We start from the raw sequence: 13,710 nt of genomic DNA, 5'->3' as shown, positions 1-13,710 counted from the left end.
TTGTTTAGCGCCCGCCCTCATCCCGCCCCGCCCCCTTCCCCTCACGGCTTCCCGCCCTGCGAAAAGGGCGGGAAAACCCCTTGGAAGACCGATTTACCACAGAGCCTGGAGGACCGGCGGGCTAGAGCGACTCCCCCGCGCACCGGGAGAAATCCCCTTGCAGAACCATCGAGTTGCGGGCGGGATTGGCAGAGCGCCTCCCTCGGCCGCTCTGAGGGCGGTTTCCGGTGCATGGCGGCGATGCCGGAGATCCCGTTAACCCGGGTGGTGTCCGTGAGCAGCGCCGACCCGGTGGGTCCCGGGAAGGGCTCCGGGGCACCGGAGGACGGGGGAGCTGCGGGGGGATCCGGGCTGAAGCTCTCCTGTGGCTCCGCAGCGTTACCCGGCCGAGAATCTGCTGCGGCCCGATGATGGCGGGCGCTGGCGGGGGGCGGCGGCGGGGGAGAAGCAGCTGAGCGTGGTGCTGGAGGTTGGGAGAGGATGAGGAGGGGACTGGGAGGGACTGGGGGGCACTGGGGGGCACTGGGAGGGGGTTTGGGGGAACTGGGATGGACTGGGAGGGAACTGGGGGGACCCCTGGAGGGGTTTGGGGGGTCCCTGAGGGGGCTCGGGGTGGGGGGAGGGGGAATTGGGCGTGGCCCAGGGGGGTTTTGGAACCTTCCAGATCCTTGGGGAGGGTCCCAGGGGGGATTTGGGGAGGGGTCTTGGCTCCCCCAGATGAATTTGGGGAGGGGTCTCAGGTAATTTGGGGAGGGGTCTCCACACCTGGGGGGTCTCAGGTGAATTTGGGGAGGGGTCCCAGGTAATTTGGGGAGGGGTCTCCACACCTGAGGGGTCTCAGGTAATTTGGGGAGGGGTCTCAGGTAATTTGGGGAGGGGTCCCAGGTGAATTTGGGGAGGGGTCTCAGGTAATTTGGGGAGGGGTCTCCACAGCTGAGGGGTCTCAGGTGAATTTGGGGAGGGGTCCCAGGTAATTTGGGGAGGGGTCTCCACACCTGGGGGGTCTCAGGTGAATTTGGGGAGGGGTCCCAGGTAATTTGGGGAGGGGTCTCAGGTGAATTTGGGGAGGGGTCCCAGGTAATTTGGGGAGGGGTCTCCACACCTGAGGGGTCTCAGGTGAATTTGGGGAGGGGTCTCAGGTAATTTGGGGAGGGGTCTCCACAGCTGAGGGGTCTCAGGTGAATTTGGGGAGGGGGGTCTCAGGTGAATTTGGGGAGGGGTCTCAGGTGAATTTGGGGAGGGGTCTCCACAGCTGGCCGAGTCCCGCCCCATCCACTCCCTTCACATCGGCAACGACGGCGCCGCCTTCGTGGAGGTTCTGGTGGGATCCTCCGCGGGGGGCGACTTCCAGGTGAGCCCCGCCCTCACCTGGGGGCACCTGGGGGGTACCTGGGGTCTCACCTGGGGCCTCACCTGGGGCCTCACCTGGGGCCTCACCTGGGGTCTCACCTGAGCCTCACCTGGGGCCTCACCTGGGGTCTCACCTGTCCCTCACCTGGGGCCTCACCTGGGGGGACCTGGGGGGTACCTGGGGTCTCACCTGAGCCTCACCTGAGCCTCACCTGGGGTCTCACCTGTCCCTCATCTGGGGTCTCACCTGAGCCTCACCTGAGCCTTACCTGGGGTCTCATCTGGAGCTCACCTGGAGCTTACCTGGGGGTTTTTGGAGTCTCACCTGGGGGTTACCTGGGGGTTACCTGAGCTTCTCCTGGGGTCTCACCTGGGATCTCACCTGGGGGTTACCTGGGGGTCTCACCTGTGTCTCACCTGTGCAGGTGCTGCTGCCCAGCGCGGCGCTGATGTCACCTGTGTCTCACCTGTCCCTCACCTGGGGGTTACCTGGGGGTCTCACCTGTGCAGGTGCTGCTGCCCAGCGCGGCGCTGATGTCACCTGTGTCTCACCTGGGGGTTATCTGGGGGTCACCTGGGGGTCTCACCTGTGCAGGTGCTGCTGCCCAGCGCGGCGCTGATGTCACCTGCCGAGAGCCGCGCGGGGGCGGAGCCTCGCCGCGTCCGTCTCTTCGGGCCCGAGGTTCTGCTCAAAGGCCCGGCCCGGAGCGGCTGGGACCGGCTCAAGGTGGTGCTGAGCCAGCCCTACAGCCAGGTGAGCTCACCTGAGGGGGCGGGGCTTGCGGGGGGCGGGGCTTGGATTCATTCTGCCCCTCCCCCACAGAGCCGTCCCTTCGGGCTGTCATTCATCCGAGTGTTCGCCGAGGGGGAGGGGACGCAGCCGGGGGGGGCGGTGAGTGACCTCTGACCCCTGAGTGACCCCTGAGTGACCCCTGAGTGACCCTGAGTGACTCCTGAGTGACTGCAATGACCCTGAGTGACCCCTGAGTGACCTCTGAGTGACCCTGAGTAACCCCAATGATCCTGAGTGACCCCTGAGTGACCCCAATGACCCTGAGTGACCTCTGAGTGACCCCAGTGATCTTGAGTGACCCCTGAGTGACCCCTGAGAGACCCTGAGTGACCTCAATGACCCTGAGTGACCTCTGAGTGACCGCTGAGTGACCTCTGAGTGATCCCTGAGTGACCTCTGAGTGACCCCTGAGTGACCCCTGAGCGACCCCTGAGTGACCCCTGAGTGACCCCTGACTGACCCCTGAGTGACCCCTGAGTGACCCCTGAGTGACCTCTGAGTGACCCCTGAGTGACCTCTGAGTGACCCCAGTGACCTCTGAGTGACCCCTGAGTGACCCCAGTGACCCCTGACAGACCCTTGAGTGACCACAATGACCCTGAGTGACCCTGAGTGACCTCTGAGTGACCCTGACTGACCTCTGAGTGACCCTGAGTGACCCTGAGTGACTCCTGACTGACCCCTGAGTGACCCCTGACCCCTGACTGACCTCTGAGTGACCCCTGAGTGACCCCTGAGTGACCCCTGAGTGACCTCTGACCCCTGAGTGACCCCTGAGTGACCCCTGAGAGACCCTGAGTGACCCCAATGACCCCTGAGTGACCCTGAGTGACCCCTGAGTGACCTCTGACCCCCGGCTGACCCCGCCCCTCCCCCCAGCGCCGCCTGGGTCCGTTCACGCTGCGCGAGGAGGGGGAGGGGAGCCCCCCCCGCCGCCCCCCCGGCGCCCTCTTCTACCAGCGCCCCTCCCCCACCCCAGGTAAGACCCCCCCCCCTTCCCCCACCCCCTCAGCCCCTCCCCCACCCCTTTAGCCCCTCCCCCTTTAAAAATCTCCCCTCCCCCACCCTCAGCCCCTCCCCCCCAGGACCCCTCCCCCGGGCCCAGCTACGCCGCGGCCGCGCTCGGCGCAGGTGACGTCACACAGGTAACCCCCGGGGGGCGGGGCTAAAACTCACCTGGGGACCCCCCAAACCTCACCTGGGACCCTCAAATCTCACCTGGGACCCCCCAAATCTCACCTGGGGACCCCCCCAAACCTCACCTGGGGACCCCCCAAACCTCACCTGTGACCCCCGAAATCTCACCTGGGATCCCCAAACCTCACCTGGGACCCCCCAAATCTCACCTGGGGACCCCCCAAAATCTCACCTGGGGACCCCCCACACATCACCTGGGACCCCCAAATCTCACCTGGGACCCCCCAAACCTCACCTGGGACCCCCAAAATCTCACCTGGGACCCCCAAAATCTCACCTGGGACCCCAAACCTCACCTGGGATCCCCCAAACCCCACCTGGGGACCCCAAATCTCACCTGGGACCCCCAAACCTCACCTGGGACCCCCAAATCTCACCTGGGACCACCCAAATCTCACCTGGGACCACCCAAATCTCACCTGGGACCCCCAAATCTCACCTGGGACCCCCAAACCTCACCTGGGATCCCCAAAATCTCACCTGGGACCCCCCAAACCTCACCTGGGACCCCAAACCTCACCTGGGGACTCCAAATCTCACCTGGGACCCCCAAACCTCACCTGGGACCCCCAAATCTCACCTGGGACCCCCAAATCTCACCTGGGACCCCCCAGACCTCACCTGGGATCCCCCAAACCTCACCTGGGACCCCCCAGACCTCACCTGGGACCCCCAAACCTCACCTGGGACCCCCAAATCTCACCTGGGACCCCCAAACCTCACCTGGGGACCCCAAATCTCACCTGGGGACCCCCAAATCTCACCTGGGGACCCCAAACCTCACCTGGGACCCCCCAAAATCTCACCTGGGACCCCCAAACCTCACCTGGGACCCCCCCAAATCTCACCTGGGACCCCCCAAACCTCACCTGGGACGCCCCAAATTTCACCTGGGACCCTCAAATCTCACCTGGGACCCCCCAAATCTCACCTGGGACCCCCAAACCTCACCTGGGGACCCCAAAACCTCACCTGGGGACCCCAAACCTCACCTGGGACCTCCCAAGTCTCACCTGTGACCCCCCAAACCTCACCTGGGACCCCCCAAATCTCACCTGTGACCCCCAAACCTCACCTGGGATCCCCTCAAACCTCACCTGGGACCACCCAAACCTCACCTGGGGACCCCCAAATCTCACCTGGGACCCCCCCAAACCCCGATTCTGGGACCCCCAACCCAATTCTGGGACCCCCAAATCTCACCTGGGACCCCCCCAAACCCCGATTCTGGGACCCCCAACCCCAATTTTGGGACCCCCCTCCCCCCACACTAACCCCCCCCTTTTCTCTTTCCCCCCCCCCCTCCAGCCCCCCCCCAAACGCCGCCCCCCTCCCCCCAAGCCCTCCCCCCCCAGCTCGGGACCCCTCCCCAATTCGGGGGGGGGTCCGGTTTTGGGGGGGGTGGTGCTGGCCCTGAGCGGTTTCCAGAACCCTCTGCGGGCTCAGCTGCGCTCGGCGGCCACGGGGCTGGGGGCGCGCTACCGGCCGGACTGGAGCGAGGACTGCACGCACCTGGTGTAGGTGACCCCTCCCCAAAACACACCTGGGCACACCTGGGCACACCTGGGACACACCTGGGATCCCTGGGAATCACCTGGTGTAGGTGACCCCTCCCCAAATTACACCTGGGCACACCTGGGACACACCTGGTGTAGGTGACCCCTCCCCAAAACACACCTGGGCACACCTGGGACCCCTCCCCCATTCACCTGAACCCCTGGGACACACCTGGGACACACCTGGGACCCCTCCCCCATTCACCTGAACCCCTGGGACACAGCTGGGACACACCTGGTGTAGGTGACCCCTCCCCAAAATACACCTGGGCACACCTGGGCACACCTGGGACACACCTGGTGTAGGTGACCCCTCCCCAAATTACACCTGGGCACACCTGGGCACACCTGGGACCCCTGGGACACACCTGGTGTAGGTGACCCCTCCCCAAAACACACCTGGGCACACCTGGGACCCCTCCCCCATTCACCTGAACCCCTGGGACACACCTGGTGTAGGTGACCCCTCCCCAAAACACACCTGGGCACACCTGGGCACACCTCGGACACACCTGGGACCCCTGGGAATCACCTGGTGTAGGTGACCCCTCCCCAAATTACACCTGGGACACACCTGGGACATACCTGAACCCCACCTGGTGTAGGTGACCCCTCCCCAAAACACACCTGGGACCCCTCAACCTCACCTGGACCCCTCCCCAGATCACCTGGGCACACCTGGGCACACCTGGGACACACCTGGGAATCACCTGGTGTAGGTGACCCCTCCCCAAATTACACCTGGGCACACCTGGACCTCTCCCCCACCATTCCCAAGGGGGTTTTGGGGTCTCACCTGGGGGGTTTTGGGGTCTCACCTGGGGGGTTTTGGGGTCTCACCTGTGATTTGGGGTCTCACCTGGGGGGTTTTGGGTCTCACCTGTGATTTTGGGGTCTCACCTGGGGGGTTTTGGGGTCTCACCTGGGGGTTTTGGGGTCTCACCTGTGATTTTGGGGTCTCACCTGGGGGTTTTGCGGTCTCACCTGTGATTTTGGGGTCTCACCTGGGGGGTTTTGGGGTCTCACCTGTGATTTGGGTCTCACCTGGGGGGTTTTGGGGTCTCACCTGTGATTTGGGGTCTCACCTGGGGGTTTTGGGGTCTCACCTGTGATTTTGGGGTCTCACCTGGGGGGTTTTGGGGTCTCACCTGTGATTTGGGTCTCACCTGGGGATTTTGGGGTCTCACCTGGGGGGTTTTGGGGTCTCACCTGTGATTTGGGGTCTCACCTGTGATTTTGGGGTCTCACCTGGGGATTTTGGGGTCTCACCTGGGGGGTTCTGGGGTCTCACCTGTGATTTTGGGGTCTCACCTGGGGGATTTTGGGGTCTCACCTGGGGATTTTGGGGTCTCACCTGGGGGGTTTTGGGGTCTCACCTGTGATTTTGGGTCTCACCTGGGGATTTTGGGGTCTCACCTGGGGGTTTTGGGGTCTCACCTGTGATTTTGGGGTCTCACCTGGGGGGTTCTGGGGTCTCACCTGGGGGGTTCTGGGGTCTCACCTGGGGGTTTTGGGGTCTCACCTGTGATTTGGGGTCTCACCTGTGATTTGGGGTCTCACCTGGGGGGTTTTGGGGTCTCACCTGGGGGGTTTTGGGGTCTCACCTGTGATTTGGGGTCTCACCTGGGGGGTTTTGGGGTCCCACCTGTGATTTGGGGTCTCACCTGGGGGGTTCTGGGGTCTCACCTGGGGGGTTTTGGGGTCTCACCTGTGATTTGGGGTCTCACCTGTGATTTGGGTCTCACCTGGGGGGTTTTGGGGTCTCACCTGGGGGGTTTTGGGGTCTCACCTGGGGGATTTTGGGGTCTCACCTGTGATTTGGGGTCTCACCTGGGGGGTTCTGGGGTCTCACCTGGGGGGTTTTGGGGTCTCACCTGTGATTTGGGGTCTCACCTGGGGGGTTTTGGGGTCTCACCTGTGATTTGGGGTCTCACCTGGGGGGTTCTGGGGTCTCACCTGTGATTTGGGGTCTCACCTGGGGGGTTTTGGGGTCTCACCTGTGATTTGGGGTCTCACCTGGGGGGTTCTGGGGTCCCACCTGTGATTTGGGGTCTCACCTGTGATTTGGGGTCTCACCTGGGGGTTTTGGGGTCTCACCTGTGATTTGGGGTCTCACCTGGGGGGTTTTGGGGTCTCACCTGGGGGGTTTTGGGGTCTCACCTGTGATTTGGGTCTCACCTGGGGGTTTTGGGGTCTCACCTGGGGGGTTTTGGGGTCTCACCTGTGATTTTGGGGTCTCACCTGGGGGGTTTTGGGGTCTCACCTGGGGGGTTTTGGGGTCTCACCTGTGATTTTGGGGTCTCACCTGGGGATTTTGGGGTCTCACCTGGGGGTTTTGGGGTCTCACCTGTGATTTTGGGGTCTCACCTGGGGGATTTTGGGGTCTCACCTGGGGGGTTCTGGGGTCCCACCTGTGATTTGGGGTCTCACCTGTGATTTGGGGTCTCACCTGGGGGGTTTTGGGGTCTCACCTGTGATTTTGGGGTCTCACCTGTGATTTGGGTCTCACCTGCCCAGGTGTGCGTTCGCCAGGACCCCGAAGGCGGCGCGGGCCCGGAGCGCCGGGGGGGTCGTGGTGGGGCCGGAGTGGATTTGGGAATGTCAGAGGAGGGGGAGGAGAGTGGAGTGCGACAGGTGAGCTCACCTGGGGACACCTGGGGACACCTGGGGACACCAAAACTCACCTGGGGACACCAAAACTCACCTGGGGACACCTGGGGACACCTGAGATACACCTGGGGACACCAAAACTCACCTGGGGACACACCTGAGCTCACCTGGGGACACCTGAGATACACCTGGGGACACCAAAACTTACCTGGGGACACCTGAGATACACCTGGGGACACCAAAACTCACCTGGGGACACCTGGGGACACCAAAACTCACCTGGGGACACACCTGAGCTCACCTGGGGACACCAAAAACACTCCTGGGGACACCTGAGATACACCTGGGGACACACCTGAGCTCACCTGGGCACACCTGAGATACACCTGGGGACACCTGGGGATACCTGAGATACACCTGGGGACACCTGGGGGCACCAAAAACACACCTGGGGGCACCCAGAACACACCTGAGATACACCTGGGGACACCAAAACCTCACCTGGGCTCACCTGGGGACACACCTGGGGACACCTGGAGCACCCACAACACACCTGGGGACACACCTGGGCTCACCTGGTGACACCTGGGGAACTTTTGGAGAACCCAGAACACACCTGGGGGGTACCTGGGGACACACCTGAGCACACCTGGAACACTGTGAACACACCTGGGCACACCTGTGGACACCCCTGGGCACACCTGGACACATCTGGGAGCACCTGGGGGGTACCTGGGGACACACCTGGGGACACACCTGGACACACCTGTGGACACCCCTGGGCACACCTGGACACACCTGGAAGTACCTGGGCACACCTGGGCAGGACACGCCCACCCAGGAACTCACCTGTGTGGGACACGCCCACACCTGGGGGATCCCCCCCACCCCCCCCCACGGATGGCCACGCCCCCTCGGCCACACCCACATTCCAATCTGCCACACCCTCTGAAGTGGGCGTGGCCTCACCTGTGCCCCTCCCCCCCCTCAGGTACCTCCTGGATGGCTCCGCCTCCTCCAGCAGCGAGGGGGAGGAGCCTGAGAACGCCCCGCCCCCTCCTCGCCCCTCCCCCAAGGTAAAAAAGGGGGCGGGGCCTCCTGCCAAAGCCACACCCACCGCACCGGCCACGCCCCCCGCGTCGGGCGACAACAGCGGCCAATCAGAGGAGTGAGTGGGGGAGCACGGGGGGCGTGGCCTCATTAAAGGGGTGGGTGTGGCCACAAGAAGGGGAGGGCGTGGCCTCAATGGACAGGTGGGTGTAACCTCATTCAAGGGGTGGGTGTGGTCTCAATGGAGAGGTGGGTGTGGCCTCATTCAAGGGGTGGGTGTGGTCTCAATGGAGAGGTGGGTGAGGCCTCATTCAAGGGGTGGGTGTGGTCTCAATGGAGAGGTGGGTGTGGCCTCATTCAAGGGGTGGGTGTGGCCTCATTCAATGCGGTGGGCGTGGCCACATTGGAGAGGTGAGCGTGGCCTCAATGAAAGGGGTGTGGCCACAATCGAGGAGTGGGCGTGGCTACAACCGAGGGGTGGGCGTGGCCTCACCCAAGCCCCTCCCCCCGGGCAGGTCCGACCCCTACGGCGGCTCCACCGAGGAGAACAGCGAGGACGAGGAGGGGGAGGGGGAGGGGGAGCCCATCCCCCCCCTGCCAGGTGCCCGCCCCTCCCCCATCCCCGACAAACGAGGGGGAGGGAGGGGTTTCTCGCCCCTCCCCCACCCCCTGCATTTTCTTTTTTTAATTTTTTTTTCTCGCCCCTCCCCCCCCAAATTTTTATTTTATTTTATTTTATTTTATTTTATTTTATTTTATTTTATTTTTTTTTATTTTATTTTATTTTATTTTATTTTATTTTATTTATTTTATTTTATTTTAATTTATTTTAATTTACTTTAATTTATTTTAATTTATTTTATTTTATTATTTTAATTTATTTTACTTTATTTTATTTTATTTTGCTTTATTTTATTTCATTTCATTTTATTTTGCTTTATTTTACTTTATTTTATTTTATCTTATTTTATTTTATTTTACTTTACTTTATTTTATTTTATTTTATTTCATTTCATTTCATTTAATTTCAATTTATTTTGCTTTATTTTTCTTTATTTTATTTTATTTTACTTTATTTTACTTTACTTTATTTTATTTTATTTTATTGCACTTTATTTTATTTTTAACCCTTTCCCTTCCTCCCCGCCCCAATTTATTTATTTATTTATTTATTTTCTCGCCCCTCCCCCCACCCCAAAATTTTTTTTTATTTTTTTTTTCTCGCCCCTCCCCCACCCCCAGATTTTTTTATTTTTATTTTATTTTTTTTTTTTAACCCTTTCCTCCCCTCCCCCCCAGATTTTTTCCGGGATAAAATTTTCTTCTTCCACGGGGAATTCCCGGCGGGGGAGGAGCGGCGGCTGCGGAGATACGCGGTGGCGTTCGGGGGGTGAGACTGGGAGGGACTGGGATGGACTGGGATGGACTGGGATGGACTGGGAGGGACTGGGATGGACTGGGACCAAACTGGGAGGGACTGGGAGGGACTGGGAGGGACTGGGAGGGACTGGGATGGACTGGGAGGGACTGGGATGGACTGGGAGGGACTGGGAGGGACTGGGAGGGACTGGGAGGGAACTGGGAGGGACTGGGATGGACTGGGAGGGAACTGGGAGGGACTGGGATGGACTGGGAGGGAACTGGGATGGACTGGGATGGACTGGGAGGGAACTGGGAGGGACTGGGATGGACTGGGAGGGACTGGGAGGGAACTGGGAGGGACTGGGAGGGACTGGGAGGGAACTGGGAGGGACTGGGATGGACTGGGAGGGACTGGGATGGACTGGGACCAAACTGGGAGGGACTGGGAGGGAACTGGGAGGGACTGGGATGGACTGGGAGGGACTGGGATGGACTGGGATGGACTGGGAGGGACTGGGAGGGACTGGGAGGGACTGGGATGGACTGGGAGGGAACTGGGAGGGACTGGGAGGGACTGGGATGGACTGGGAGGGACTGGGAGGGACTGGGAAAGACTGGGATGACACTGGGATGGACTGGGATGGACTGGGAGGGACTGGGAGGGACTGGGAAAGACTGGGATGGACTGGGAGGGAACTGGGAGGGAACTGGGAGGGACTGGGATGGACTGGGATGACACTGGGATGGACTGGGATGGACTGGGATGGACTGGGAAAGACTGGGATGGACTGGGAGGGAACTGGGAGGGACTGGGATGGACTGGGATGACACTGGGATGGACTGGGAGGGACTGGGAGGGACTGGGATGGACTGGGAGGGGACTGGGATGGACTGGGAGGGACTGGGACCAAACTGGGAGGGACTGGGATGGACTGGGATGGACTGGGAGGGGACTGGGAGTGACTGGGAGGGACTGGGACCAAACTGGGAGGGACTGGGATGGACTGGGATGGACTGGGATGGACTGGGAGGGGATTGGGATGGACTGGGAGGGACTGGGATGGACTGGGAGGGACTGGGATGGACTGGGAGGGACTGGGAGGGACTGGGAGGGAACTGGGATGGACTGGGAGGGACTGGGAGGGAACTGGGAGGGAACTGGGATGGACTGGGAGGGACTGGGAGGGACTGGGAGGGGCTGGGAGCTCAAACTGGGCTGTACTGGTAATTCCAGTGGGGTTAATTTGGGTTATACTGGGTGATCCAGTTCAAACTGGTTTAAACTGGTTCAAACTGGTCCGTACTGGTTTAAACTGGTCCAAACTGGTCCGTACTGGTCCAAACTGATCCAAACTGGTCCAAACTGGTTCAAACTGGTCCATACTGGTTTAAACTGGTCTGTACTGGTTTAAACTGGTCCGTACTGGTTTAAACTGGTCCGTACTGGTTCAAACTGGTCCGTACTGGTCCAAACTGGTTTAAACTGGTTTAAACTGGTCCGTACTGGTTTAAACTGGTCCGTACTGGTTTAAACTGGTCCGTACTGGCCCCCAGCACGCTGCGGCCCTACATGGACGAGTCGGTGACGCACGTGGTGACGTCACAGGACTGGGACCCCGCCTTCGAGGAGGTGTGGCCTGGGAAAGGGGGCGGGGCCTGTAAAAGGAGGGGGCGGGGCTGGGAATTAGGGGGTGTGGCCTGGTGGGACCCTTCCCCCCCTCGTTAACTCAGCCCATCCCCCTCATTAATGAAGCTCCACCCCTTCATTAACCCAACCCCTCCCTCTCATTAATTAAGCCCCTCCCCTTCATTAATTAAACCCCTCCCCCTCATTAACCCCCACCCTAATTAACAAAGCCCTGCCCCTCATTAACCAAACCCCTCCCCCCTCAAGCCCCTCCCCCTCATTAACCCAGCCCCTCCCCCTTCATTAACAAAACCCCTCCCCCTCATTAAGCCCCTCCCTCTCATTATGCCCCTCCCCCTCATTAAGCCCCTCCCCCTCATTATGCCCCTCCCCCTCATTAAACCCCTCCCCCTCATTATGCCCCTCCCCCTCATTAAACCCCTCCCCCTCATTAAGCCCCTCCCCCTCATTAAACCCCTTCCCCCTCATTAAATCCCTCCCCCTCATTAACGAAGCCCCGCCCCCGCAGGCGCTGGAGCTCCGCCCCTCGCTGACCTTCGTGCGTCCCCATTGGCTGCTGCTCTGCGGGGAGCGACAGCGCCCCCTGCCGGCCCAGCCCTACGCCGTGGCGCGGCGCGCGTGACGTCATCGCTGACGTCATCGCTGACGTCATTAGCGACGTAATCTGTTACACCCACACCCCCCTGTTACCCCGAGGGGAAATAAAGCGGTTTTTGCATAATTAATGAAGGGGTTTGGGGGCGATTAATGAGGGGTTATGGGGAATTAATGAGGATTTTTGGGTGATTAATGAAAGATTTTGGTAATTAAAGAGGGTTTGGGGTGATTAATGAGGGGTTATGGGGAATTAATGAGGATTTTTGGTAATTAATGAAAGATTTTGGTAATTAAAGAGGGTTTGGGGTGATTAATGAGGGGTTTGGGGTGATTAATGAAGGGTTTTTGGTAATTAATGAGGGGTTTGGGGTGATTAATGAGGGGTTTGGGGTGATTAATGAGGATTTTTGGTAAGTAATGAGGGTTTTAGATGATTAATGAGGAGTTTGGGGTGATTAGCGAGGGGTTTTGGGTGATTAATGAGGATTTTTTGGTAATTAATGAGAGTTTATGGGGAATTAATGAGGGTTTGGGGTGATTAATGAGAGGTTATGGGGAATTAATGAGGATTTTTGGTAATTAATGAGGGTTTTGGATGATTAACGAGGGGTTTTGGGTGATTAATGACGGAGTTGGGTGATTAATGAGGGGTTTTTGGTAATTAATGGGGATTTCTGGGTGACTAACGAAGCTTTTTGGCAATTAATGAGGGGTTTGGGGTGATTAACGAGGGGTTTGAGTGATTAATGAGAGTTTCAGAGTGATTAATGGTGATTAATGAGGATTTTTCATAATTAACGAGGGTTTTGGGTGATTGACGAGGATTTTTGGGTGATTAATCAGAGCTTGCGGTAATTAATGAGGGTCTTGGTTGATTAACGAATGGTTTGGGTGATTAAATAAAAATAATACAAATAAAAGTAAAAAAAAAAAAATAAATAAAAAGAAATAAAAATAGAAATATAAATTAAATGGAAATATAGATTAAATAGAAATACAGATATAAATATAAATATAAATATAAATATAAATATAAATATAAATATAAATATAAATATAAATATAAATATAAATATAAATGAAATAGAAATAAAATTAAAAATATAAATATATGTATAAATAGAAATAAAGTAGAAATTGAAATAAAAATAGCAATATAAATAAAATGTAAATTAAATATAAATATAAATATAAATACAAATATAAATGCAAATATAAATGCAAATAAAAATAGAAATAGAAATAAAATTAAAATTAGAAATAGAAATAAAATTAAAATTAGAAATAGAAATAAAAATAAAAAGAGAAGTAGAAATAAAATAGAAATAGAAATAGAAATAGAAATAAAATTAAAAATAGAAATAGGAATAAAAATAAAAATAGAAATAAAAATAAAAATAGAAATAAAAATATAAACTGAAACATAAATTATAATATAAAGAAATAGAAATAAAAATAGAAATAAAAATAAAAATAGAAATAAAAATAAAACCTCCCCCATGCGTTGCCCCTTTAAGTCCGGCCCCTCCCCTTTCCCCGTTGCCCTT

The 13,710-nt window shown here is 57.2% G+C and overlaps 1 protein-coding gene across 1 annotated transcript; it reads left to right on the top strand.

The window, feature by feature from the left end:
• Positions 1–7: 7 nt before the first annotated feature.
• On the top strand, positions 8–12,291 carry XRCC1 (X-ray repair cross complementing 1). The gene is made up of 14 exons (XM_086864907.1): positions 8–291; positions 377–469; positions 1,253–1,351; positions 1,946–2,104; positions 2,174–2,242; positions 3,023–3,122; positions 3,215–3,288; positions 4,649–4,857; positions 7,414–7,530; positions 8,498–8,674; positions 9,072–9,157; positions 9,856–9,946; positions 11,473–11,548; positions 12,075–12,291. The coding sequence occupies exons 1-14, from the start codon at positions 232–234 to the stop codon at positions 12,186–12,188; spliced, it is 1,524 nt and encodes a 507-aa protein (XP_086721033.1). The 5' UTR covers positions 8–231; the 3' UTR covers positions 12,189–12,291.
• The last annotated feature ends 1,419 nt before the right edge of the window (positions 12,292–13,710 follow it).

This window comes from Cyanistes caeruleus, chromosome 28 (genome assembly GCF_971803275.1).
Source record: "Cyanistes caeruleus chromosome 28, bCyaCae1.hap1.1, whole genome shotgun sequence".
NCBI classification, from domain to species: Eukaryota; Metazoa; Chordata; class Aves; order Passeriformes; family Paridae; genus Cyanistes; species Cyanistes caeruleus.
The sequence above is the reverse complement of the archived record's forward strand: the minus strand, read 5'-3'. Positions and strand labels throughout refer to the sequence as shown.

Coding starts and splice junctions, on each gene's coding strand:
- XRCC1 (XM_086864907.1), top strand. CDS start 232: ATGGCGGCGATGCCGGAGATCCCGTTAACCCGGGTGGTGTCCGTGAGC. Junction 7,531..8,497: donor AGGAGAGTGGAGTGCGACAG/GTGAGCTCACCT, acceptor CCCCCCCCTCAG/GTACCTCCTGGATGGCTCCG. Junction 8,675..9,071: donor AACAGCGGCCAATCAGAGGA/GTGAGTGGGGGA, acceptor CCCCCCGGGCAG/GTCCGACCCCTACGGCGGCT.